This window comes from Erpetoichthys calabaricus, chromosome 8 (assembly GCF_900747795.2).
Source record: "Erpetoichthys calabaricus chromosome 8, fErpCal1.3, whole genome shotgun sequence".
NCBI lineage: Eukaryota > Metazoa > Chordata > Cladistia > Polypteriformes > Polypteridae > Erpetoichthys > Erpetoichthys calabaricus.
The window spans coordinates 196213715-196239861 of NC_041401.2; the positions used below are offsets into that span (position 1 = coordinate 196213715).

The window sequence follows — 26147 nt, forward strand, 5'->3', positions numbered from 1 at the left end:
GTCCCATGTGGTTTCAACGTTGCCCATCCTCTCATTCCTCTAAATGACCCACACTGTTAAATGAGTCCGTGTGGCACGTTCCAGCCACAAAGATGAAATAACTGCATACTGGCACACGAATTCTGAAGAACAACTGACATCACAAGTGCCATCAGATTTGCCCTGCCTACTGAATACCTCGCCGAGAACCTTAATGATCCGCACCACTAGCCCTGGACCTACTGGCTTTGAGAGCTTCATGTCATGTGCACAGTATAACAGTTGTACCATGAAATGAAATGCTTACTCCCTGTCTGCTCCCATCCATCAATAATACAACAAAAATAATAATAAAAAAACACAATTATACCAGTATAGTTAGGAGAAGCGCAATGGATAAAAACCACACACAAGCCATGTGGTTTGTACATAGAAGCTGTTGCAAAGTCTCTCATCCTGGATTTTATACTCCTGTAATGAATGTCCTTTATGATATTGCCGGCCCTCCTAATAAGACCCGCTGTAACAGATGATATCAAGAGATGGCAGAGCTGTTCCACAGAGAGTTTTCACCGCCCGCCCTGAAGCTTTGCAATCCAACGCCAAGCAGATGCCAAATCAGACTGTAATAGAACTGCAGTGTTGAATCGGTATTAAAATTCTGACTTTGGTATCAATACCAGCTTTCAGATCTCCATACCAGTACCAAAACGGTTCAGAAGCAAATAACGGATTAACTCCAGAACCTCCTTGGTCTTACTGCAGCCTCCCTGTTGCGCAGTGTCATTGCACCACACTACACACGGCTTCCTTTTTAAAGCAATGGAGGATGATCCCCTGAGAAGTCCTGATCACGTCAAAACAGTATTTCCCATTGAAGTCGTAATTGTGTCGAAGCAATGGGAGTCTCCCGACAAGTCCCAGTCGCATTGATGATGTGACAAAAAAAAATTTTTCTACAACTAGAGTTACGGTTAGCGTACCGCAAATCCAGAAATGCTGGTACCATACCATTTTAAACTTTGGGTTTTTCAGTACTTTACCATTACCGGTATATAGCACGACGCTATAGCACCGGCCCAAATGCTATCAATTGTGAGAACCACTAAGGTTCCTAGCTAACATACAGCTAACATTCCTTAACCTTTTCAGGATTTGTTAACTATCTGGGAGGGGTTAGGAGACCATGCATGGTCCTCACAGATGTAAATGCCAAGAAACTTAAAAATGTTAACCCGCTCTACATTTGTCTCAGTGCTCTACACCGTTATCTCCTCTTCCACAGGTCTACGATCATCTCCTTTGTCCTACTGACATGATGACCATGCTGCCAAACCCACCACCTCCTTCCTGTAGGCAGACTCATACACCCCCACAAATGACTGTGGTACCATCAGAAAAGTTGACACTACTGGTGTTTTTCTGACAACCGTAAGTAAAAGAGGATGGAGCAGAGGACTCGGTACACAGCCCTGCGGAATCCCAGCACCAGTCATTCAGATGATAGAGGTGGGATTTACGACTCTAACTGACTGAGGGATACACTAGTTCATGACTAAAATAATAAGACAGTAAAACCATCAGGGGTCGGGACTGAGGCTGTGATGGATAATAGAAAAGATGAATAACAGAACAGCTACTTTAAAAATGATAAACAGTAAATTAGTTTAGCGAATATTCATATTTATTTACAAAAACAAAAAAAAAAAACTATATTAACAAAATGTAATATTGCATTAACAAAATGAATTAATTTATATAATACTAGCTGTGTAAGCCCACACTGTAAAAAGCCCGGGGTCCTAGAAACTATTGAAATTGTCAGAAAAGAAATTTAATTGTAGAGGTAATGTGAGGTAATTGAAAGGAACTCCTCTGGGCGTCTCTCTCCTAGGAGGTTTCATTTTGCCGATGTGCTCGCCTCGCTTCTGTATTAGCGGCTAAACGAGTTTGTCTTTCTTCGGAGGATTTATTCTGCCGATGTGCTCGCATCGCTTGTGCATTAGTGGCGGGAGGAAAAGTAAAAGGGATACCGTTTTGCCGATGTGCTAATCTCGCTTCTGTATTAGCAGCTATGCGAGTTTAGTCTTTCTTCCGAGGTTCCGTTTTGCCGATGTGCTCGTCTCACTTCTACATTAGCCGCTTAGCGAGTAACTCTTTCTTCTGAGGTTTCATTTTGCCGACGCGCTGGCCTCGCTTGCGTATCCTTGGAGGCGGAGCCCTTAACCTGACTCCATTTCTCACTTCCGGGCCAGACAGACAGACACACACACTTCCATGTGTAGACGTTTATATACAAGATTGTAACGACCAGTGTAATAAGCAAATACAACTCAGAGGTACTGGAATTTTCTACGTTTTACTTGGAGTCTTCGTTCCGTTACAAACAGTACCCTGTCTTATACAGGCAGTCCCCGGGTTACGTACGAGACAGGGACTGTGGGTTTGTTCTTAAGTTGAATTTGTATGTAAGTCAGAACAGGTCCATTATTTTAATAAATGCTGTTGTTGACTGACTGTAACCAAGTGCTCTGCCAATGAATGATGGAGTTTCACCTCTCTCTGACCTTTTTATTATTCCAACTTTATTTTCCAAGGTGATGGTTTTTCTCTTCTTTACTGTGTCACCAGCACTTGCATCAGATTTGTGTTTCAGAGACATTGTTGAAGGGTGAAGACAAACGGTTACGATGAGCTCTTCTGCACAGCACAGCAGGATGGCACCCCTCGTCAGCAGGTCTGGCGTACTGATTGAGAGGTAACTTCCTGCTATGTACGTAACAGTACAAGCAGGCTTGCTATTGAGAATGAATGGGGGCGGCTCAGGGGCGATTCACCACCTGCCCACCACACAGTCACCTCCACTTGCATACAGTATGCTGCCTGCAGCGTCAGCCCACCGAGAGCGAACAGGGTGCGGCCAAAGGCAGGTACTGAATCGCCCACCACCGCCCCCATTCAACAGGCAGCCACCCGAGGTACACTATACAATGCTGCCCCCCGCCGCCCCATTCACCCTCAATGGCCTCCGTTCAGCCACAGACGGGTCATCGCTTGCAGCATCACCAGCCGCCCACCAAGAACAAATGGTGGCAGCCGTTCGAGGGACACTGCAAGGGTGTGAGGTGGGCGGGCAGTGAAACGCCCCCCTCTGCCCCATCCAGTCAGAAGCAGTAACTGCGGCGGCGTGGTGGGCGTGCAGCGAATCGCCCCATCAAGCCTCCGTCCTGCACATGAGCGCTTGCCGCGCACCCAGCTGCCTACTGAGAATGAATCAACCGGAGCCGCCCGAGGGACACTACACTGTGCGAACAGCAAAATTCGTCCCACTCTAGCCTCCATCCAGCCACCACTTGCAGCGTCCCCAGGCCAGAGCTGACGGAGCAGCAGTTACTGAGGAGCCTGCGTTACGTCCCCCCGACAGAGGAAGGAACAGCTGAGGCCCCGTTCGTAAGTCATATGTCGGATGTCCGTAACTCGGGGACTACCTGTACTCCATTATCTGGGTTACAGAGCACAACTTCAAAACAATAAAAGAAAGCTTTCTCTACCAATAATTATCTCGTGTCACTCACGTTCTGTCTTTTTCTATACCACAAACACTCCTGCTTATTGTCTCCTGATTCCCTACTTAAAACTTCCTTTTTCTCCTAACGTCTCCGGTCACTGATGTCCGTCCCTCACAGCATAACTTACACAATATTCCGCCCTTTCTGCTCCCGCACAGCGCATCACAAGCTGCCTACACGTCACAATATATTAACAAAACATAACAGAATTTAAAAAGAAAATGACAATGCAGAAGAACATTAACGTCAGTGGTTTCCATTTTTGACACGTTTTTCAATTTTGCCAGCATTACGCTTTATATCATTCACTGTTGTTCTTCCTACTCCTTACATTGAAGCAAAACTTGAAGTGCTTTTGACGTTTCATAATCGTTTAATAATTTGCATATGCTTATCGGCCATAACAATGTAGATTAATTATAACAAAAGCTACAAAACGCTATTAAAGCTGAAGGTATGTAACTGACACTGTGATTTGAAAATGGAGCATGACACGTGGTGCTGGGGAAAAACACTCCATGCTAGCAGAAGGGAGAGCTGTTCCAACGTGCCAAGCTCGCAGTGTACCACGTGGCAGTACCAATTGGGAGACGCTGGCATGTGCAATGTTTGTTTTTTTTTGTTGCCCTGACAGTCAATGGAGACTGATGGTTAATTGAGGTTTTACTGTAATAATATTACATTTATATAGCACTTTTCTCACTAGTGAGTGGGGAGCCACTTCAACCACCATTAATGTGTGGCACCCACCTAGATGATGTGACAGTAGCCATTTTTACGTTCACCACACCATTAGCTGTTAGGTGGTGAAGTCATGAGGGAGAGAGCCAGTTAGAGGCAGAGGGTGATTAGGGGGCCAGAATTGCTAGGCCATGGTGGTCAATTTTGCCAGGACATCAGGATACTCTTTATGAAGGACAACCAGGGATCGTTTATGACCACAGAGAGTCAGGACCTCGGTTTTATGTCAACATCACTGCACTGGAGCATTGGGGGTAAGCGCCCCCTGCTGGCCTCAACAACACCTCTTCCTACATGGTGTACTGGCCGGGCCTGAACAGGCTTAGCGTCAGGCGGATGACCTCTTCTGGAGTGCATGTGCTACGGCTGCTGGTATTTACTCAATGTGGGCTGCGTAGGAATGGGACTCTACAACAAAGAGTGCCACTGAATGCAAGAGGTTATGACACTCTGATGTGAAGCACACAAACTGAAGAGACTCAAATTGCGGATTTATTTATATTTGTTTGGCATTTGCATATGAATTTTAAATGAAATCAGTGGCACAGTGTCAGACTTGCAAATGAACAACTGGATTCCATTCACATTTTCAGTGCTGAGGAACTCCTCAAATGCATTTTCTTAAACAACAAGACAACTGCAGAACATCCAGTAATTACTCATTGAGGATTAAAGTATGTCGGGAATTCTGTATTGACCAATTATTAGTGCACTTTTATAGAAAGACGGTTTAAAATGAGTGTAGTATTCCTTGCTGACATTTCTAGTTCTCTCGATTAATGAGGACTCAACATAAGGAAACAACACTTTTCTTTCCCCAAATCAGGAATATGCTCGGATGGACTTTTCAATAGCAAATCTGAATAATTTTGTCCTCACCTTAAAGTTGCTGGAGTTAACCCAAGAGGTGGCAAGGCCATCAACCAACCTATCCAACATAGTCTGATCATGTTCCAAATCTGACGACTTCTGCCGGTCTGAGAAGTAGTCTATCAACTCCTGGCCCACTTGTAGCCTCCGCCCCACATCTTTCTGCATCACTTGTGCCAAGCAGTACTCCATATTGGGTTCCATGATGCAAAGTACTGTATATTAGGATCAAAAGCCAAACCAGCAGCAGCAGCAGCGACAACAAAAAAAGTTTCAGTTAGTTGTTCAGCATAAAAGAGACAGCTCTTTATTTTTATCCCAGAGGTTGACCCTGCATTCGCTGAAGGTTACTGAAAGGGTGAAATATGGGGATACAAGCTTGAGAATGACAACAATGCACCATGTGTGTGCGGGCAGAGCAGCTGCTGGGCTCTTTTTTTTTTTTTTTTTGAAGTGGTTCAAATCAGACTGTAAGCAGCAGTTCTTGTAATGGATATGGCGATAGTCCTAGCAGTAAGGAGAGAAGGAGGAGGGGCTGAAACCGGAGTCCTTCATAATTTAGTAGCCCATAATTCCGATGCCATCCTGTGAAGAACAAGCAAAAGAGAAAATGTTAACAAATGGAGAGTCTGCCTTCAGAGAAGTACCTGACACTGCATGCATACTGTAATTGTTGTTTGCTCTCTCAGTAACAGGTTAAAAAATGTTGACTATTTGGACAGAAGATAACACAAAAAATAATTACAACTAAAGAAAATGAGTAAGTATTAAAACTTGAAACACACACCAGTACAAAATTTATCATAGATAGAAAGATAGCTGGATATGTGAAAGGCACTATATAGTAGATAGATAGATAGATAGATAGATAGATAGATAGATAGATAGATAGATAGATAGATAGATAGATAGATAGATAGATAGATAGATAGATAGATAGATAGATAGATAGATAGATAGATATGAACGGCACTATATAACAGACTAGCCATTCCCTGTGGCTCCATCCACGTAGTAGTGAAACACAACAAACTTTAAAAATCAATAACCAAACAGGTATCACTAGCTAATTGCAGCAAGGTCCACTCCAAAACTTGGCCAGAGGTAGAGCAATTCAAACGGAGGATGGCGAACGAGTGAGGATGGCCCCGCCCGGCACCCCACTCCTTACGTTACGCTTCATACCCACCTCGGCCTGCAGCCTCTCTCTCAGATTAGTGCAAATAAATCATTCCTGCAAGCAAACTATGACACTTAAGGTGATGACAGAAGTCGCAAAATCAACCGGAATGTTCAAGAAAATTACAGAAAAAAAAACTGATCTAAATCCGTTAAGTAGTTCTCTCATGAAAAGCAAGTGGGCGGGCAGGCGGACGGATGGACAGACAGACATACAGACAGACAGACAGATGCACGCACGTCAGGGAATCCGCCGTGGGCTTAGTTCAAGTATGCAGTACCCTGCCAAGATGAGACCTTACATTCTTCTTCTTCCCTCACAGTGCTGAGAAACCACCCAATATGGGCACTTCTTTCCTGCCCCTTCCGGTCCAGCCACCATAAAACCCAGAAGTCGCAGGAGAAGGTGTCTTTGGATGACCAGAGCCTACCGCAGGACACAGCACTGTCTTAGCGACGCTAAACAAAGTTGTTTTCTGTTTCTATAGATAGATAGATAGATAGATAGATAGATAGATAGATAGATAGATAGATAGATAGATAGATAGATAGATAGATAGATAGATAGATAGATAGATTGATTTATTCATACATTCATTCATTCACTGGGCAAATTATTAAGACCACCCGTACACCTGCATATCCATACAATTATCTAACCAGCCAATCATGTGGCAGCAGTGTAATGCATTGACTCCTGCAGATGGCCGTCAGGGGCTTCAGTTCATGTGCACATCAAACACAGAATGTGATCCCAGGGATCTCGACTGTTGGTGCCAGACTGGCTGGTTTGAGTATTCCTGTAACTGCTGATCTCCTGGATTTTCACTCACCACAGTCTCTACTGTTTAAACAGCCTGATGTGAAAAACAGAAAACACCCAGTGAGTGTCAGTTCTGTTGATGAGGGAGGTCAAAGGGGGATGGCCAGAGTGGAGCGAGCTGACAGAAAGGCTACAGTAACTCAGATAACTACTCTGCACAACTGTGGTGAGCAGAAAACTATTTTGGATATGCCCAACACCTCATGGGCTACAGCAGTGGAAGTGCATGTTGGGCTCATCTCCTGTCCGCCAAGCTGAGGCTACAGTGGAGAGCTGAAGACTGGAAAAGCGTCGCCGGGTCTGATGAATCTCGATTTCTGCTGAGATACACAAATGGTTTGCACCAACAGTGTGAATTCATGCATCCAGCCTACCTTGTGTCGACAGCCCAGACTGGTGGTGGTGGTGGAGGTGTAATGGTGTTTGGAGTGTTTACTTGTCACTCTCTGGGGCCTGTTAATACCAATCAGTCATGACTTGTGAGCATTGTTGCTCACCATATCTTCATGGCAACAATTTACACATCTTCTAATGGACACTTCCACCATGATAATGCACCATGTCACAAAGCAAAAGTCACCTCAAACTGGTTTCATGAACATGACAAAGACTTCAGTGTTCTTCAGTGGCCAGCCGAGTCATCAGGTTTTGAATCCACCAGAACAGAGATTCGCAACATGAACGGGCAACAGACAAATTGTGTAATCAATTATATCAACATGGACCAGAATCTCAAAGGAATGTGTCCAACATATTGTGGAATCCATGCCATGAGAGCAAAAGGAGGCCCTGCCAGTGTTAGAGCAGCCATCCAAAGAATGGGCTCAGTGAGTGTAAATACGGCCTGGGCCAGGGGTGTCAAACTCGTATTCCTGGGGGCCCGCAGTGGCTGCAGGTTGTTGTTCCAGCCACTTTGTTAATTACCAGCCAATTACTACTGATAATGAAACACACTTTATTATCCTCATTTTATTTTGCTTGCTTTTTAAGAGATCCTTAATTTGGCAGTCAAACAATAATGAAATACCAAGTGAGCCAACACAACAAGATAACCTAGATAGATAGATAGATAGATAGATAGATAGATAGATAGATAGATAGATAGATAGATAGATAGATAGATAGATAGATAGATAGATAGATAGATAGATAGATAGATAGATAGATAGATAGATAGATAGATAGATAGATAGATAGATAGATAGATAGATACTTTATTAATCCCAATGGGAAATTCACAAAAACCTGATCTGATTTGCGCCTGTGTGTCCATCCCGTGAAAGTCTGAGAAATATCGATATGTTTTGATCCACGTGGCGCTCAAAAGAAAACAAAAATCAACAGTTTTGAAAATGTCTGCTGTGGCAGAACACGAGCACCAATAAGCCATTGAAGTAAATTAAAGGTTTCACTAATAACAAGAATGAACAAGTTGGTTGGATTTTGTGACGCCCTGTCATAGCTGGTCATACAGTGGCTTACTTTGCATTTCACTTTTCTTTAGCTGCTTGTTAATGGGGAAAAAAAAGAAATAATTAAGGAGGTCCAAGTGTTAAGAAGTCAATTAAAATGAAGCAAAAGAAGGCTGATGAGCGGTAGTCACTGGTGACTAATGGAGAAAATGGCTGGAACAAAAAACCTGCAGCCACTACGGCTCTTCAGGATCTGAGTTTGACACCCCTGGCCTAGACAATTACTGGCACCCCTCATTAAGCCAATGACAAGCTACAGTCCCAAAATGTTTAATGATCCAAATGAGCACAACAATCAGAGTTGGCATAAATACACATTCACCATCTTTATCTTCCCATCTATCTACAGTGGGGGAAATGAACATTGGATAGACATAGCAGCACTTGAAGCCGTACAGAGGAGAACAACTAAGTGCATCATGGGACTGGAGGACATGTCCTACTGTGACAGACTCCAAGAATTAAACCCGCTTGGTCTGGAGCAGTGGAAACTGCATCGGGGACCTAATCCATGTCCACCGACTTCTCAAGGGCATTGATGAAGGAGATATGCAGCAGAAGGGTGAATCACATACTCGAGGACATCAGTGGAAATTAAAGCCCAAGTCAGGAAGAACTTCTTCTTATGTAAAGAGCTGTGGGAATAGGGAACAAACTACCGAGGCTGGGAGTTGCAGAAGAAACCTTGCCAACCTTTAGAAGGTATCTGGAGTAGCGACTGGGACAGCTGAGCTATTAGTTAGACCTGATGGACTGCGTGGTCTTCTCTCGTCTGTCAGATTTCTTATGTTTATAGGTGAGGTGAAGTGCTGAGCCTAAATGCAAGATATCTTTATTGTCACTGAACAATACAAAGAAATATCGCCTGGAACGAGCTTATAAATGGCTTAGATAAAAGGACATAAGAGTAGACAATAAGCTAAGGAAACATTAAACTATGAGAAGCACAGTGGTTACTATGAACAGTTTCAAAAATACACAGAGTAACAGTAAAGGTAAACATGTAAGCATAAACAGGGAAATAATAAATGAAGATTACAGACAATGTAACGGTCACAAGCTCCACATGGGTCGTGTACAAGTGTGTGGCCATGTGTGGTTGATGCAGAAGTTCAGTTCAATCAGTGGTGGTCTCTGTTATAGGAAGGGGCAGTGATTGCTGTGCATTTAATAGGATGATTGCTTTGAGGTAAAAGTTCTTCAGCCTGGTAGGATGGGCATGCAGGGCTCTGAAGTGCCTCTGACTCTGAAGTGGCAGAGGAGTAAAAATGGTATGGCCAGGGTGGGTGGGCTTCCTATAAATGTTCTTTGCTTTTCTGCTGCAGCGGGTAGTGAATTGGCCCCAGTATGTTGCTGGGGTGAGTGCATGTGTGTGTTCACACTGTAATGGACTGGCACCCTGTCCAGGCAGTAGAAGTCGCATTCCAGCCATCACGGGGGTTCGAATGGCAGAGGTTGTCATTGTCACCTCCTGGCTGCAGGAGTCCCAGGTTTAAACATCTGCCTGGATAGACTCTTTCATTGTGGATCCCCAAGGAAGGGAAGTGAAGCAAGCCCAGCGTGACCGTGCTTTATGATAAGAGAGATGGACTGGCACCCTGTCCAGGGTTTCTTCCTGCCTTACACCCTATGCTAGCTGGGAGAGGCTCCAGCAGACCCCCACGACCGTGTTCAGGACTAAGCGGGTTAGAAAATGACTGACTGACTATGATGTTTAAGGGAAAATTAAACTGTGGTTTTTACTTTATCAAAACCTTTAACCAAACGGACATTTTGAAAATTGGATGATTGAATTGAATTATTTGGCTATTGCAGGTGTCCATACTTTCGTTCAAATTCCACTATGGAATGCACTTGGTCAGCAGGAGCCAAGGCCTAGTCCTGCAGCAGGCCATTCTATCATAACGCACGGTCACGCTGGGCCTGCTTCACTTCCACAATGACAGAGTCCATCCAGGCAGACGTCTGAACCTGTGGCTCCTGGAGCCGGGAGGTGACAATGACAACCACTGCCATTCAAACCGCCATGACGGCAGGAAGGCAACTGCTGCAGCTCATCTTGCTGCACATTTAAATGTAAACTTAGTCGGAAGAGAAAAATGAACAGTAAATGATTTACATGCTTGCTAAATACGCCAGGCGATCAAGACATGCGTGACAAATTACGTTTTGTGATCAGCAAATTCCTAAGATTAGCTGCTCTGAAAACAAATGGCTAAAACTCTTTACGAGATGAACGCGACATTTTACCCGGGAGGTCCACTGCCTTTTCTCTTCGTCGTGGACATTAAAGTCACAAGTGAAACTGTGCATTACTTTAAACTGACGATAGAGGCAGACCGCTCCTGCTTCTGTAACTACAGAGGAACGCCACCGTCTCAGATTATTCACTGAATTTTGCAATAAAAAAAAAAAAAAACAACATAAATTGAAAGCCCCCAGTTTATTATTTTCTACTTTCCGAAAGGGTCTTCACCCCTGGCCCTCCAGGGAGGCCAATGCTACTAAAGGCTTTCATTCCACTCGGCTTCTCAAGTTACTCGACTAGTCTAATTATTTGAACAAAGGGAGTAGCACGCCATACACGAGACCACTTTACAACAGATGCACTTTCAAAAGGATCACTTACTAAAAAAGGAAAGTAGATTTTAAATACGAGAACAAAATGCAGAACATCATTTTATTTTAGGACCCTCGACAGCTGACTGACATGCTGGTGGTGCAGCACACTAAAAAAAAAAAAAAAAAGAAAAACTTGCCTACTGCTCAGCAGCTTCAGCCAACATTACGGTCGTCTTATCAGTGGGCAATCGGAGATTCCGAGTGTATAAATATGATGGCGGACCCCTCCCCAGGAGGCAGCCCGGCGACACAGTGGTTACCTTCGCTGTCTCACGGCTCCAGAGACATGGGATCGATGCCCATTCCAATCTGAAATGCCCATTTGACATTCTGCTTATGTCTGCAAAGCCTTTCTTTGGGTTACTGTCATCTCCATCAACAATGGAGTCTCTAAACTGGCCTGTTGAGTGTGGGCACGTGCCCCACTATGTCCTCTTATAGAGACCAGTCGCAGGCAGGGTCGCTTCTTCCTTTGTACCCGATGCTGCCAGTTTTGTTTTTTTTCTTTTTTTTTTTTGTTAATATCTCAATCTTCTCTTCAGGGTGGCACCTATCAGCAAAACAAAATTCTAACCGAGGCATGTGCATTGTCATATAAGGCAAAATACCGTTCAAAAGCTAAAAAATCAACACAAAACGTTCATGATTTGGATAGAAACTGATACGTCATTAATCAAGATACCATTAAACTGAAGTCAAAATACAGCCAAGACGTTACTACTGAATGAAAAGGCAACTCCGTAAAACGCTTTTCCAGTCATTGTCCATCCAAACTCGCCATTCTCTTGCCAGTTTCAGATATGGGTCTCGGGTGGCACGGTGGCACAGTCAAAGCGCAGCTGCCTCACAGTAAGGAGACCAGGGTTTGCGTCCCCGGGTTCTCCACGTGTTGAGTCTGCATGTTCTCCCTGTGTCCAAAGGCATGCAGGTTGGGGTGAACTGGTGATGCGACATTGGTGTGTGTTCATCCTGCAATGGGTTGGCGCCCCCCCAGACCACACACAGCACCCTGCGCTAGCTGTGATTGGCTCACGCCCCTAGTCTGAGTTAAACGAGTAATAAAATGTCATGACATGAGATAATGGGTTTTATCTACGAAACTCTAAAAGCAAGCATCCTGAAGTTGCATTTTCTCTGTTGCAGGTGGTGTGTTTAAGGAAGGACCTCCAAGCGTTAAGCCGTTTGTTTCTCACACTCCACACTCTGATGCTCTTCTTCTCCTCATATGCAGTTGTCCATCTGGACCTTCCCTTTTCTTTTTCTAGCCTGGTGACATCCACTTTGCTCTCTTCTCTCAAGACAGTAACAGAAACCTTTGGAGGACATCTTCAGTTTCTTGGCAGTTTGTCACACGGAGTCACCTTCATTGAGCCCAAAACAAAACACAATGGACTGACATGTTTTGTGAGAAAGCCATTTCATTTTGTCCGTTTTTTGAACTTCAGGAATGCCGGCACCTTGTAACCCAAGGAGAGACGATTGACTTGCTTTGTTGGAGATAATAATGGGTGTCAGTGGTGCTAATGCAATTATAAAAAGGTTTCTCTAATAACCAATTAGCATTTAAACAGGACTGATTCACTGGAACACTGAAGGAATGGCTGCTGAAAATGGGCCTTTGTATTCATCTGTGAATAATAAATTCAAAAAACGGACCTTTCAAGCAGTAACAGTCATTAGAAACCTTAATAAAGTCTTGGCTGTTTTTCACAAATCAATATAATCATTAAAAAAGGAATCAAATTCTATCCAAAATAGGAACATTTCTGGCTGATTCCTAACCTCTGAATGCTGCTGTAAGTCATAATGACTAATCATATGCACCATGTGACATAACAAGACTCATATAACAATTAAGCTCAGATTTATTGACAAACTTATACATGACTATAAAATAATTGATATTGTAGGCTAGTAATAGATACACACTGTGCTGTTTAGAAACAAGGCTGCTCTACGCCTCAGTGCCAGGTAGGCTTAGCATGCACCACAAATCATACATTGGTGTGACCCGAGGAGGTAACTAGGACACATTTGTTAAAGACATGTGCATTCACACACAGGGCATCTCGGGCCTCAGCAACCCACATTTATATAATGTTAAAAAAAAAAAAGAGAGAGATAAATAGAACTACTCGCAAAATCTGCTACAAATCACAGGACCCTCAACACCCCAATCAGTGCATTCAGAGACAATGTCTATCTATACAGATCAGAACATTACACAGCTGTCACTCAAACTCACACACATATGACTGTGTGCCTCTGTGTGTGTCTATATATCTACATGTATATATAGTCCTGTGCATGTGTTTTGGAGACACGTTGAAGGTTCCCAGAAATACCACCCTGACTAGAGAGGGGGTGCCGCGCCTGATCACTTCTCCTTTCTGACCCGCCATTCCAAACCTCATTCACCAGAGGACTACTGACCAACTTCTGCCATCACCCTGTAGCCCCACCCCTTCCAGGACAACGACATTTAACGAGTGATGTTTAGTTTGGACCCAGCAATCAAGGCGTCGAGACCTCTCTGGCACACCTCAAGGCTGTTTTCTTGTATTGCATCCTCTTCTGCTGTCTATTTTATTTATTATTCTTTATTTTGCTAACCCTATAATTAAATGGAGTTATCAGCTGGTACTGCAAATCTCATTTTCCATAACACTTCTTCTGTTCTATATTTACTAGATAGATAGATAGATAGATAGATAGATAGATAGATAGATAGATAGATAGATAGATAGATAGATAGATAGATAGATAGATAGATAGATAGATAGATAGATAGATAGATAGATAGATAGATAGATAGATAGATAGATAGATAGGAGTGTATCCGGAGAGTATTCCCAGCGCATCACTTTTTCCACATTTTGTTATGTTACAGCCTTATTCCAAAATGGATTAAATTCATTTTTTTCCTCAGAATTCTACACACAACATCCCATAATGACAACATGAAAAACGTTTACTTGAGGTTTTTGCAAATTTATTAAAAATAAAAAAATTGAGAAAGCACATGTCCATAAGTATTCACAGCCTTTGCCATGAAGCTCAAAATTGAGCTCAGGTGCCTTCTGTTTCCTCTGATCATCCTTGAGATGTTTCTGCAGCTTCATTGGAGTCCACCTGTGGTAAATTCAGTTGACTGGACATGACTTGGAAAGGCACACACCTGTGTATATAAGGTCCCACAGTTGACAGTTCATGTCAGAGTACAAACCAAGCATGAAGTCAAAGGAATTGTCTGCAGACCTCCGAGACAGGATTGTCTCGAGGCACAAATCTGGGGAAGGTTACAGAAAAATGTCTGCTGCTTTGAAGGTCCCAATGAGCACAGTGGCCTCCATCATCCATAAGTGGAAGAAGTTCAAAACCACCAGGACTCTTCCTAGAGCTGGCTGGCCATCTAAACTGAGCGATCGGGGGAGAAGGGCCTTACAGTAGTCAGGGAGGTGGCCAAGAACCCGATGGTCACTCTGTCAGAGCTCCAGAGGTCCTCTATGGAGGGAGGAGAACCTTCCAGAAGGACACCCATCTCTGCAGCAATCCCCCAATCAGGCCTGTATGGTAGAGTGGCCAGACGGAAGCCACTCCTTAGTAAAAGGCACATGGCAGCCCGCCTGGAGTTTGACAAAAGGCACCTGAAGGACTCCCAGACCATGAGAGAAAGAAAATTCTCTGGCCTGATGAGACAAAGATTGAACTCTTTGGTGTAAATGCCAGGCGTCACGTTTAGAGGAAACCAGGCACCGCTCATCACCAGGCCAATACCATCCCTACAGTGAAGCATGGTGGTGGCAGCATCAGGCTGTGGGGAACTGGGAGACTAGTCAGGATAAAGGGAAAGATGATTGCAGCAATGTACAGAGACATCCTGGATGAAAACCTGCTCCAGAGCGCTCTTGACCTCAGACTGGGGCGACGGTTCATCTTTCAGCAGGACAACGACCCTAAGCACACAGCCAAGATATCAAAGGAGTGGCTTCATGACAACTCTGTGAATGTCCTTGAGTGGCCCAGCCAGAGCCCAGACTTGAATCCGATTGAACATCTCTGGAGAGATCTTAAAATGGCTGTGCACTGACGCTTCCCATCCAACCTGATGGAGCTTGAGAGGTGCTGCAAAGAGGAATGGGCCAAACTGGCCAAGGATAGGTGTGCCAAGCTTGTGGCATCATATTCAAAAAGACTTGAGGCTGGAATTGCTGCCAAAGGGGCATCGACAAAGTATTGAGCAAAGGCTGTGAATACTTATGGACATGGGATTTCTCAGTTTTTTTATTTTTAATAAATTTGCAAAAACCTCAAGTAAACTTTTTTCATGTTGTCATTATGGGGTGTTGTGTGTAGAATTCTGAGGAAAAAATGAATTGAATCCATTTTGGAATAAGGCTGTAACATAACAAAATGTGGAAAAAGTGATGCGCTGGGAATACTTTCCGGATGCACTGTAGATAGATAGATAGATAGATAGATAGATAGATAGATAGATAGATAGATAGATTAAAGGCACTATATAACAGATAGATAGATAGATAGATGTGAAAAGCACTATATAATAACAATAGACAGATGTGATAGACACTATTATAATAACAGATAGATAGAAGTGAAAGGCACTACATAATAACAGTAAATAGATAGATGTGAAAGGCACTATATAATAACTATTGATAGACAGATGTGAAAGGCACTATATAATAACAATAGACAGATCGACGTGAAAGACACTATTATGACAGACAGACAGACTGATAGATAGATAGATAGATAGATAGATAGATAGATAGATAGATAGATAGATAGATAGATAGATAGCATTCAGTTTATGATGTTGTACTCATTCCTTTGTTTGCTGCTAGTATGTGTATCTCACTTTTACTGGTGTTTGGAAGACATCGAGTAAACATTTCACCGCAGTTCTGTACACCTGACAATAAACTTGACCTGAACTGGAATGATTGAAGTGTTTCTGATTAAATGCCCATTTGCTATGCAGTACTTCGTAGCCACTTGGCATGAGACAGTCAATCAACCTGTGGTTTTATACAGCACCTTTCGTCACCGGCGCTGTTTACAGCCATTTATATGCCTGTCAGCCAAAGGCAGCTCATAATTCAAATCTCCTCAATTACGTGAACCACGTAACCCGAAAAAGTCCCGTCTTTAATAACATTTGGCGACTTTCATAGGCATTACAATCACGTGAGCTTCATACAGTATCCCGCATTACAGTCGGATCGATGAAGCCCCCTGTCCATGTCACAGACGAATCATCCCAACCAGTCGGCTTTACGCATTTCGGCAGCCGTGCCAAATAAAGGGCAGAGCTCGCATTTAACAATGACATGCAGCAGCCCACCCGGTAATCGCATCACACACGGCCGCAGACGAGCGCACACCCATTGCACACCCCAAAAACAAATGGCCATTAATGTAAAATACTGTTACATCTCGTCTTGGCCGAATTCCTATTGATTGCCTTTTCCAAAACAATAAATCGAAGCCAAGCTGACTTTTATACAAAACACCGACTGGCCCACCTAATCAAGTGATCGGCCTCCGCGATCCGCATTAAGTTCATGATGTCCGACTTGTGATTTCTTGAAGGCTCCGACGGTGGAGAGCGTATTCATTTGCCAGGTAATTCCGTTCTCTCGCAGCACTCCGTACACATTAAAGCTGCTCTCCGCCCCAAAGCGTTACGGCTACTGGACAAGAATAGGCTGGCAGCGCGCTTGCGCGAGCGGACGGCTGCGCTCAGACACTGACGCACGCTTCCTGCCGGCGACGGAACACTGAGAAGCGCAGCTTTAGGGATGGCCAGCCTCCTGCTTAGCCCACGGCGTGGACAAATTACAGGAGGAAAGGACACCTAAGCATCTGAGACAGCAGCAAATGGAGGTGGCAAACGTAACAGGTAAAACAAACCCCTCTGCAAACGCTTAAAAATGAAACTAGTTTGGCACACAGCGAAAAGTGCATTCTGCGTGTAGTCAGTCGGCTTCACTCCTTTATATCAGAGTTTCCTTCTTTGTGATTTTTATGACTTTCAGCTCTAGACTGTGCTCTTTTCTAATAAACTCTGCTGCATTGTGTCTTTGCTTTGATCTGCACTCTCCATAGACTTTCTACTGGAAAAACAAGTTTAAAAAATGCATGGCTGGCAGGTTGGTTTAATAAAATTACTAGGTTGCTTCTCAATGCCCAGTTATATAGCCTGACTAGGAATGAAACCCAAACAAGGTGCTGGCCATTGGTCTTTACTGAATACTGGGGTCTTACAATTTTTTGACTGTGGGTTCTCACCAACTCCAAACTCTTAAATCAGTGTTTCATCCATGTCTGCAATTGATCTTCTTGGCTAATGAGCTTTCTGCAGTCAGTGTTGCTCGCTAAAAGCATCCGTTATTAACACCTTGTATTTTTTAACGTCGCAGAACTGTGTTCAGTCTTGCATTTGGAAGTGGCTTGTGTAGAAATAAATAATGTCAAAGGTGTGAATAACAGGGGGTACTCTCCCTGTTTTCACTTGCTATACACCAAGGGTCCTCGGTTACATTCCTGGAGGGCCACAGCAGCTGCAAGTTTGCGTTTCATGCAATTTCATAATCGGAAGCCATGCCTAACAGATCATGACATGTGGTGTTCAAGTCTATGGCTTGCTGGTGCTTTCATTCTACCTAGACCAATCTTTATCACATTGTAGATTTTTCATTTTCTGAGAACCTTATCCATATGTTTGGTGGTCCGAAACAGATTTGGACCTCTTGGTCCTTACCTTCTCTGTCTTTATTTTCAAAACACTTCATTAACACTGACACTTCATGATGTATGTATACAGGTTTACACAGAAGCATGTGAGCGGCCGGTTCCTTGTCATTTAGACCTCATCAGGGCCGGATTAAGATGAAATTGGACCTGATGCTGCAGCGCAAAAAAGGCCTATTTTTTTTCTCGACATTGGTGCATGTGCATTCGACACTCACCGTACATGCACACTCAGACAGACCAAGGAGCCTTAATTGATTGAGATGCAACCAGCCAGCCTTTATTGAACATGAATAATAATAACGACATAGTATCGTAACAACTCGAGATTAACATCAAACTATGTAACATCAACATTCAATAGCAATTGTCTGAAAAGTTCACTTAATGCAGAAAACCTAACAATGAAATACACAAAATTTCACAATTCTCTTACGAAACAGAGTAAGAAAAAATGAATTTGCAGAGACATTGGGTCAAAGTGACTCAGTTCAGACTCTTGAGGGTAAAAATTTGTCTACGATTTAAATTTCATAATAGGCCAGAATCCTGTCGAGGATTTAAAAAATTCTTAACATCCACGCCGGGCCCGCAGGCCAGCTTTTAGTTTTACCTTTACAGATAACCATTTAAATAGCCATCGATTTTTACTGTACAACTAACTTTCAAGGTGAAAAATTTACTATGTGGCACTTACCGAACAATAATAAAGTGGCAAGAATCCCCAAGATATTGCAAAAAACACAGCTAAATTACTAAGTAAACTGTTTAACGTAAAATTGATAACCAAAGATTTCAAGTTAATGCTAACGATAAACACAACGACATTATACCCTGTAGTTACGTCACAGTGCAAACAACAATAGTAACTGTATAATAAGTAATGCTGTGTCTAGGCGTCCGAAAGTCAGACTCCAGATTTCAGATTGAGGTTAATATAGCAAAGGAAAACTGTTCAGCTTCCAGAAAATTCTCGCCTGTTTTCATCTGGGCCAATTTCAGTAATGGGCCTAATGCTGCAGCATCACTAGCACCCACCTTAATCCGGCCTTGGACCTTATTATGAACTGATGGCTGGTTAAGAAAATGGGCAACAATTAAAACCCAAGGTACCTGTTTAAAGCTAAAATAGGCAATTAAGGGTTAACTAAAACAAACTTACTTTAGTAGTAAAGAATTGGGTTCTAATTAGGCAATTGGTTAAAGCAGGGGGTTCTCAAACTCGGTCCCCAGGGGTCCACTGTGGCTGCAGGTTTCTGTTCCAGCCAGATTCACAATCAGTAATCCCACCTGATAACGCGGATCTCATTTAATTAGCTGGCATTTTTTTCCTCTTCTCTTATTCTACATTCAGAAAAGCACAGAAGTCTGATATTTACATTTATAAGACATTTAGAAATATTTCTATTTTTGCCATAGATTTAAATGCTTAACTCTCTTATGTTGATTTCATTCTATTTTGCCCTTTCTCTGTGCAGTTTGCTCCCTTCATTCTGTCTTATTAATGACAAATAAAAACGAGCCGAGCAGACAGCCAGGCAAACAACACTGAATCGTGAAAGGCTTGTCACTACTTTAGCGTCAGACTCACTAAGTAGTAAATAATGGATTAATTAAACAATTAGAACACCTGGAAAAGTGGAATGAAAATCAAGATGAAAAAAAAAATACATTATTCCTATATAACAACTTAATAATTTTTTTTTTTTTGACCAAACTTAATTTTCTAATTTATATATTGTTCCCAAAACACAGAATCTTAATTGGCCCAGAAGTCCAATTAAAAACAGAAGCTAGTTGGAATAAAAATCTGCAACCACAGTGGGTCTGCAGGACCAAGTTTGGGAACCCCTTGGTTAAAGGGAAAACCAGCAGCCATTGCAGCCCCCCAGGATGTAACTCTGGAGCCATGCTGTACACGTTTAAAGTAACTTCACCTTAAATGGTTCCAAATAAGACTCAAAACTAAACAGAGAAACAGTGGATTCGTAAAGCATGGAGACCCCTTCATTTTCTGCACATTAAATTTTTTGTAAGTTAATTTGAATGGATTTGTTTGCCCAGTGCTGGCACCACCATTAAGGCGAGTTAGGCACTGGCCTAGGGGGCAGATCATAAGGGAGGGAGGGGGGGGGGGAACCAGCCGCACGGGTCAGCTGCCGAACAGTCGGTTGGTACACTAATAAGCTTGGCATTAGGTGCAACATAACTGAGCACCAGCACTGAGTCTGCCATTTTTGCCCATCAGTCTGCACTCAGTAACCCAAAATGACAAAGTGAAGACATCTATTAAGAGCAAGAATTGACTTCTAAGTAACAAATTGGATGAAAATTCAGCAATGTCAGACATGCGAGCGTAGGGCCTGTCTAGCGGGGTATGGGACTGGGTACAAATACGGGGAAGAGTTTGAATGTAACACCTGCTATGCCCTAGAGGGGAGGAGGACGACGTATCTGAGGGACCCTGACGTCACTTCTGCTCATCACCCTGCCTCCTCCGCCATAAAAAACCTGAGAGGAAGTCGTCATTTCTAACCTGGAGTTCATGAGGGACAGACGTCCGCAAAGAGATGAGCTGCCATAGTTTGTGTCAATTTGATGTTACTAATCCAGAGCTGCCTCTTTTTTTATTTTCCAGACGTTTAACGGGGTCACTTTGGTGCCTCAGCTTTTTTTTTCCTTTGTTTCAGTGTCACCTGCTTTACTCAAATGTTAAAGTCCTCAAATGAACATCTGGACAGGTCTGACCATCTCACTCCCACCTATAGCCCTCTTATTGATTGCAGCAGTTCTCCAGTATCCAAGCTAGACGTTCTTAGGTGTGTTTAAGGAGTTGTTGTTTGTTTTATTATTTTTATATTTCTCTCTCGAGCTTCTGTATAGTTCTAATTTCCTTCTAGATTACATCTTGCCTGAAGATGGGGCCTGAGTTGCCTCGAAAGCTTGCATATTGTAATCTTTTTAGTTAGCCAATAAAAGGTGTCATTTTGCTTGCCTTTTCACTACATTCATAATGGCTAACACGGTACAACACCCTAGTACTCCTAGAGACAAATAACTTATCTTCTCTATGTTTACAGTGCTCTAAAAATGAAGTCTGACACCCTGACATTTAACTGCCCTGCATTGTGTTCCTGATCTGGATTTGGTTTGTTCACACTCTTCCAGATTTTGTAAGCCACTTTAGTGGTAGATCCTGAAAGGGAGCTCATTAAATGTGTCTAACTTAAAGGAAAATGCCATTTTGTTTGAATGTTACTTACCCTCCATGTGGTTTATAGTGATGACTAATAAAAATGTATTCTTATGTTTTCATGCAGAATGAAAGAAAATAGTACATCATATAATGGAGCTTAACAATCGCCACAATCTATTTTTATAATGATTAGGTCGGAGGGAAATTTTGATGTGTGATATTTCTCTGCTCAGGTTTAGAAGATGGATGGAGATTTCTCTGTTTATATCTAAAGGTCTGATTCGGGGATTAATGTTGCACGTCTTTTAGCCTGAACCGGCGATGGGAGGATTGCTCCTGTCTTGCACCCATTGGATGCTGGGACGGACTCCAGCTGCTCAGCATGGATGGATGGAGGTCTTTTAGTCATCCTATGTTAGTAATGTCTGTGTAGTGCACTGGGCTTTTATATGGAAGTGCGCTTAACTGAAAAACTGCTGCATTCTTATTAAATCTTGCTAAAGTCATCATTAGCATCTTCTGTAAATGCGAGTACCAAACTTGATCATTTTTCTCTTCACCACGTAATGCAGTCGTCTCGGTGGATGTGGGCCACCCTGTGCTACTAATGAAAGGTCATTTTAACTGAAAATATTAACTGAGAAATGTTTGACTGCAGCGTTTCCCAACCTCAGTCGTGTCACGGCACAGCATTTTACATGCCGATGTGTTTGCGGCCCACGCCGGTCCCCCTCCATAAATTTAAAACCTTCACTTTTCTGCCACATATTATAATAAGGTGTCGACACGGGACTGCATTCTGCCCATTGTTGTATATTTTCTGTATCGTATGTTGTGTAGAACACACGGCCCTGATTACTGTCCTACCTTTTTTTTATTCTTTTTCTGTCATGTTGCTTTTTTCTGTTAATAAGAAAGCCGCAGACGTTTGCTCCAATCCATTACACTTTTTCTGAATCGCTGACACATTAAACCTGATTCTCAGAACAAAACTGTCAAAGGCCAACACTCTGTTATCGAATGAAGCCCTCTTTTGGCAAAACCTTAAATAACGTTCACCGAGTTAGACACCATCTGCCGAGCTCCTTCACCCCTTTTTTTGCAAACCTCCTCGTTGACAAAACGCATTTCTCCTCGTGTCTGCAGTCCTTTTGCCCTGTGATGCCAAATTGAAGACACGGGTCACAAAAGGTACCCACAGCCAGCACACAGTTGTCATCGTTTAGACACACGGTGACTCAAAGTTGTTTGCACGTTTCTAATCACAGTGGACAGACACCTGAGCGCTTTTCAATAATCACCAGCATTTTATTCATCTTTTCCTTCCACCGTACTTCCTGCTTCCTAAATCCCATATTTTTTTCAGCCTGGCAATAATCCCGATGCCCAGAAAAATCTCCTTGGTGTTTTTTTTTTTGTTTTTTTTTTAACTCTTTCAGGACGGACGTCAACTTTTGTCGAAATTCAGTGGAAATCGAGGGAATGTGCATTTATGATTAACACCAGGAAGCACTTGTTTATGCAAAAAGAGTTGTGGGAATCTGGGAAAAAACTGCCAAGACATGGAGCTGAAGCAGAAACCTTGACAAAGTTTAAAAAGGCTCTAGAGGAGATATTAGGACAGCTCAGCTATTAGCTAAATAAATGAATGCACTCAACGGTCTCCTCTCATTGGTCAAATTTGTGGAGAGTCATGTCAAGGTTGGATTTGGCACACCCAAGGATCCTTTTCCCTTGTTGCCTTGCAAAGGAAATCATAACCAGTGATGTAGATGCCAGGCGCCATGTCATGTGGCAGCCTTTACAGGGGCTCACATCATTGTTACTCTTTTAATGAAATGTATTAATTAGTAATGTTAAGATTTGGCCTCGGGCGGCACGGTGGCGCAGTGGTAGAGCTGCTGCCTTGCAGTTAGGAGACTCGTCTGGGTTCGCTTCCCGGGTCCTCCCTGTGTGGAGTTTGCATGTTCTCCCCGTGTCTGCGTGGGTTTCCTTACACAGTCCAAAGACATGCAGGTTAGGTGCATTGGCGATTCTAAATTGTCTCTAGTGTGTGTGCTTGGTGTGTGGGTGTGTTTGTGTGTGTCCTGCGGTGGGTTGGCACCCTGCCTGGGATTGGTTCCTGCCTTGTGCCCTGTGTTGGCTGGGATTGGCTCCAGCAGACCCCCCGTGACCCTGTGTTCGGATTCAGTGGGTTGGAAAATGGATGAAGATTTGGCCTCTGCCTTGGTACCGTACATTTTTTGAATACTGATGTCAATGCAGACCTGTGCACGGGCCCACCTCAACCGCCACTCATGCAGGCTGCCAAGTTGAGAAATGTCACACAATGTGCGTAAAAGATCTGCTAGCTGTCTACGTAACATCTGAGCATATAAAAGACTCTGAGGATTATAAAGTGAGATCCATTAAACGGGGCAAATACTTAAAGCAAGGATAAAAGTTTCAAGCGCGTCTGGAGATGCCTAGCCTAGAGGGAGCTGGGTGGTCTCGTGGCCTGGAACCCCTGCAGATTTTAATTTTTTTTTTCTCCAGCCATCTGGAGTTTTTTCTGTCCTCCCTGGCCATCGGACCTTACTTTTACTTTATGTTAATTAGTGTTCCCTTATTTTAATTCTTATTTATTGTCTTTTTTCTCTTTCTTCATCTTGTAAAGCACTTTGAGCTCCATCATGTGTATGAAAATGTGCTCTAGAAATAAATGTTGTTTTTGGAGATGAAAGAGACGAAGATCCAGAATGAGGATAAAAGGATGCTGGCTTTACCTCATATCATGAGTGATGTTTTGTTGTGGTGTTTCTCAACCTTCATGGTGTCATGACCCAATGTGTTGGCAACCCACGTTAGTCCCCATACATGAATTTAGCCTGACCCACAAAGGATAGGGGGCTCTTCTTCTCTGAATTTAGTGGAGCTGTCTGAGCAGGAGAAGTGAGGTGGCCCCCCTGCTTGGAACAAGAACTACTGTCAATGCTTCTCCTTGTTGGTGAATCAAGTATAATCGTCACAGCAGGGGTTGGGGAGGATAACCAGGATGGGCCGTGATCCACCTGCAATGCCGCCACTGTAAATCGAGCGTGGTCGGCTGAAGCTCGACTGCAATTCCACCATGGTCTACAGCTTGGGAAATGCTGCTGTAAGGATCTATGAGACTTTTCAGGTTACCATCTGATCAAATGACTTTGTGGTAAGGAAGAATCCAGAGGTTTCATGTAAAGGTACGTGTCTGCTAGAACTACAGAGAGTGGTGGTATGTTGCTTGTTGATTACGTCACCTCCCTGTGCACAGGCATTCCTCATGATGAAGGACTCATTGCCCTCAGACAGGCATTCAGCAGACGTCCAGTCCAGGATCCTCCCACGAACGCCCTCATCAGACTGGCAGAACTTGTTCTTACTCTCAGTGCTTTCTATTTTGATAACAACTTTTTTTCACCAGGTCAGCGGAATTGCGAGAAGTACTAGAATGGAGCCTAACTATGCCAACATCCTTGTCAGCTGGGTGAAATAGCATTTCTTTTCTTCTGACCCTAAGCTTTGTAGAGGACTTCTACAAAAGAAATATCGACAATTGTGTCAGTGCCACCTCTTCCTCCAGAGGCCAGCTACAGAAATTCATTAGTGATCTCTCACGTTTACAGTCAATGTTACCAGCACAACTCTGCCATTTGTAGATCTGATCAGTCGTCCTGTCAGCTTTCCAGGACTTCAATCCTCTGTTACTAGCCAACCACCTCACAGTGTTCCCTTCTCTACAGTTCCATCTATCACTGGCATAACTGCCTGTGAGTGAATATAATTTCTCTAATAAATCAAACAACTTTTTCGAATGTTTGTCCATGCTCTTTTCTCTTTGCTTAGTCGTTGACGTGTCATCTAGAACTATTGTCCTGATAAAATTTATAAGAGCTGAGAGCGCAAGAAGTGTCTGCTGAAAGCATTAACACGACTGAGATTAGATGACCGGGGTCTTGTTTGAAAATAGTTGTAAGTAGGGCGTGACTTGAAAGAATCTCGTGTTAAAAGTCTCCGTCTCACAGGACTTCATACCATGCCGACGTTTTTGGAATCTTTAAATTCTCGCTGGCAACACGAATTAAAAGATCTACAAGTCTCAGACTTGAAGTTTAAATCCGAACAATATATTAGATCTCTCTTCACTGTTCCATTATTTTACCGAGTAATAATTTTCGTTTGTTTGCACTAATGCGATCTTCACTATCCTTTTTTTTTATTTGAGACTTTCAAATTTTCGTACTTCCATTATCTCTAACCTGCTCTGCATGTGTACCGCGCCAATGTTTTTGGAATCTTTTAATTCTCGTGCATACGCCTCTTCATTGGGAAGAAACACTACTTTTTTTTTTTTTTTTCCCCCTGATGGCAACACAAATTAGACGATCTACAAGACTCCGACTTAAAGTTTAAATCTGAACAATATATTCGATCTCTTTTCACCGTTCTGTTATATCACCAAGTAACAATTTCCATTTGTTTGCGCTAATGTGATCTTTATTATCCTTTTTTTTGAGACTTTCGAATTGTCATACTTCCATTATCTCTGACCTGCTGTGCATGTGTACCGTGCCGTTTTTGAATTCTTTAAGACGTTCTACTTTGTCATCTACTCTTTGTGTTTTATTTCTGGCCCCGGGCGTGGTTAGGTTAAATCTCTTGGCACACAGTCTCATCTCACGGGACGTGAAAGTGTCTCTCTGAAAAAATCATGTCTTGTATCCTTCCAAGATTTTTTTTTTTATAATAGATTATCATCAGTGCTCTACACATCATAAAAAGGAACCCTAAAGCATAATGGGAATAACTTCTGAAATGAAGGCCGGTCCCCCGGCAATGATTTTATATTTTAACTACACAGCACCTGCCATACTTGCTTGCTGCTTCCTAGAGCATTGAATAGA

At 43.0% G+C, this 26147-nt stretch overlaps 1 protein-coding gene and 1 long non-coding RNA gene across 31 annotated transcripts in view; one reads left to right on the forward strand and one right to left on the reverse strand.

Annotated features, from left to right (window-relative positions):
- Positions 1 to 26147, reverse strand: part of clasp1a (cytoplasmic linker associated protein 1a) — a 991009-nt gene that overhangs the window by 963651 nt on the left and 1211 nt on the right. For 21 of the 30 annotated variants that reach the window (XR_007935484.1, XM_051930265.1, XM_051930261.1 and 18 more), the window contains exon 2: positions 5169 to 5744. Coding sequence is in view for 29 of the 30 variants with exons in the window: in XM_051930265.1 (XP_051786225.1) it covers positions 5169 to 5363 (195 nt within the window). In the remaining variant the exon portion in view is untranslated. Of the gene's footprint in view, positions 1 to 5168; positions 5745 to 16804; positions 16944 to 26147 lie in introns of those variants that run through there. The other 9 variants (XM_051930292.1, XM_051930290.1, XM_051930293.1 and 6 more) reach the window with 1 other exon arrangement.
- LOC114656424 (uncharacterized) lies at positions 17032 to 21335 on the forward strand. The gene is made up of 3 exons (XR_007935486.1): positions 17032 to 17181; positions 20723 to 20851; positions 21113 to 21335. It is a non-coding gene; the product is annotated as an uncharacterized LOC114656424 (long non-coding RNA).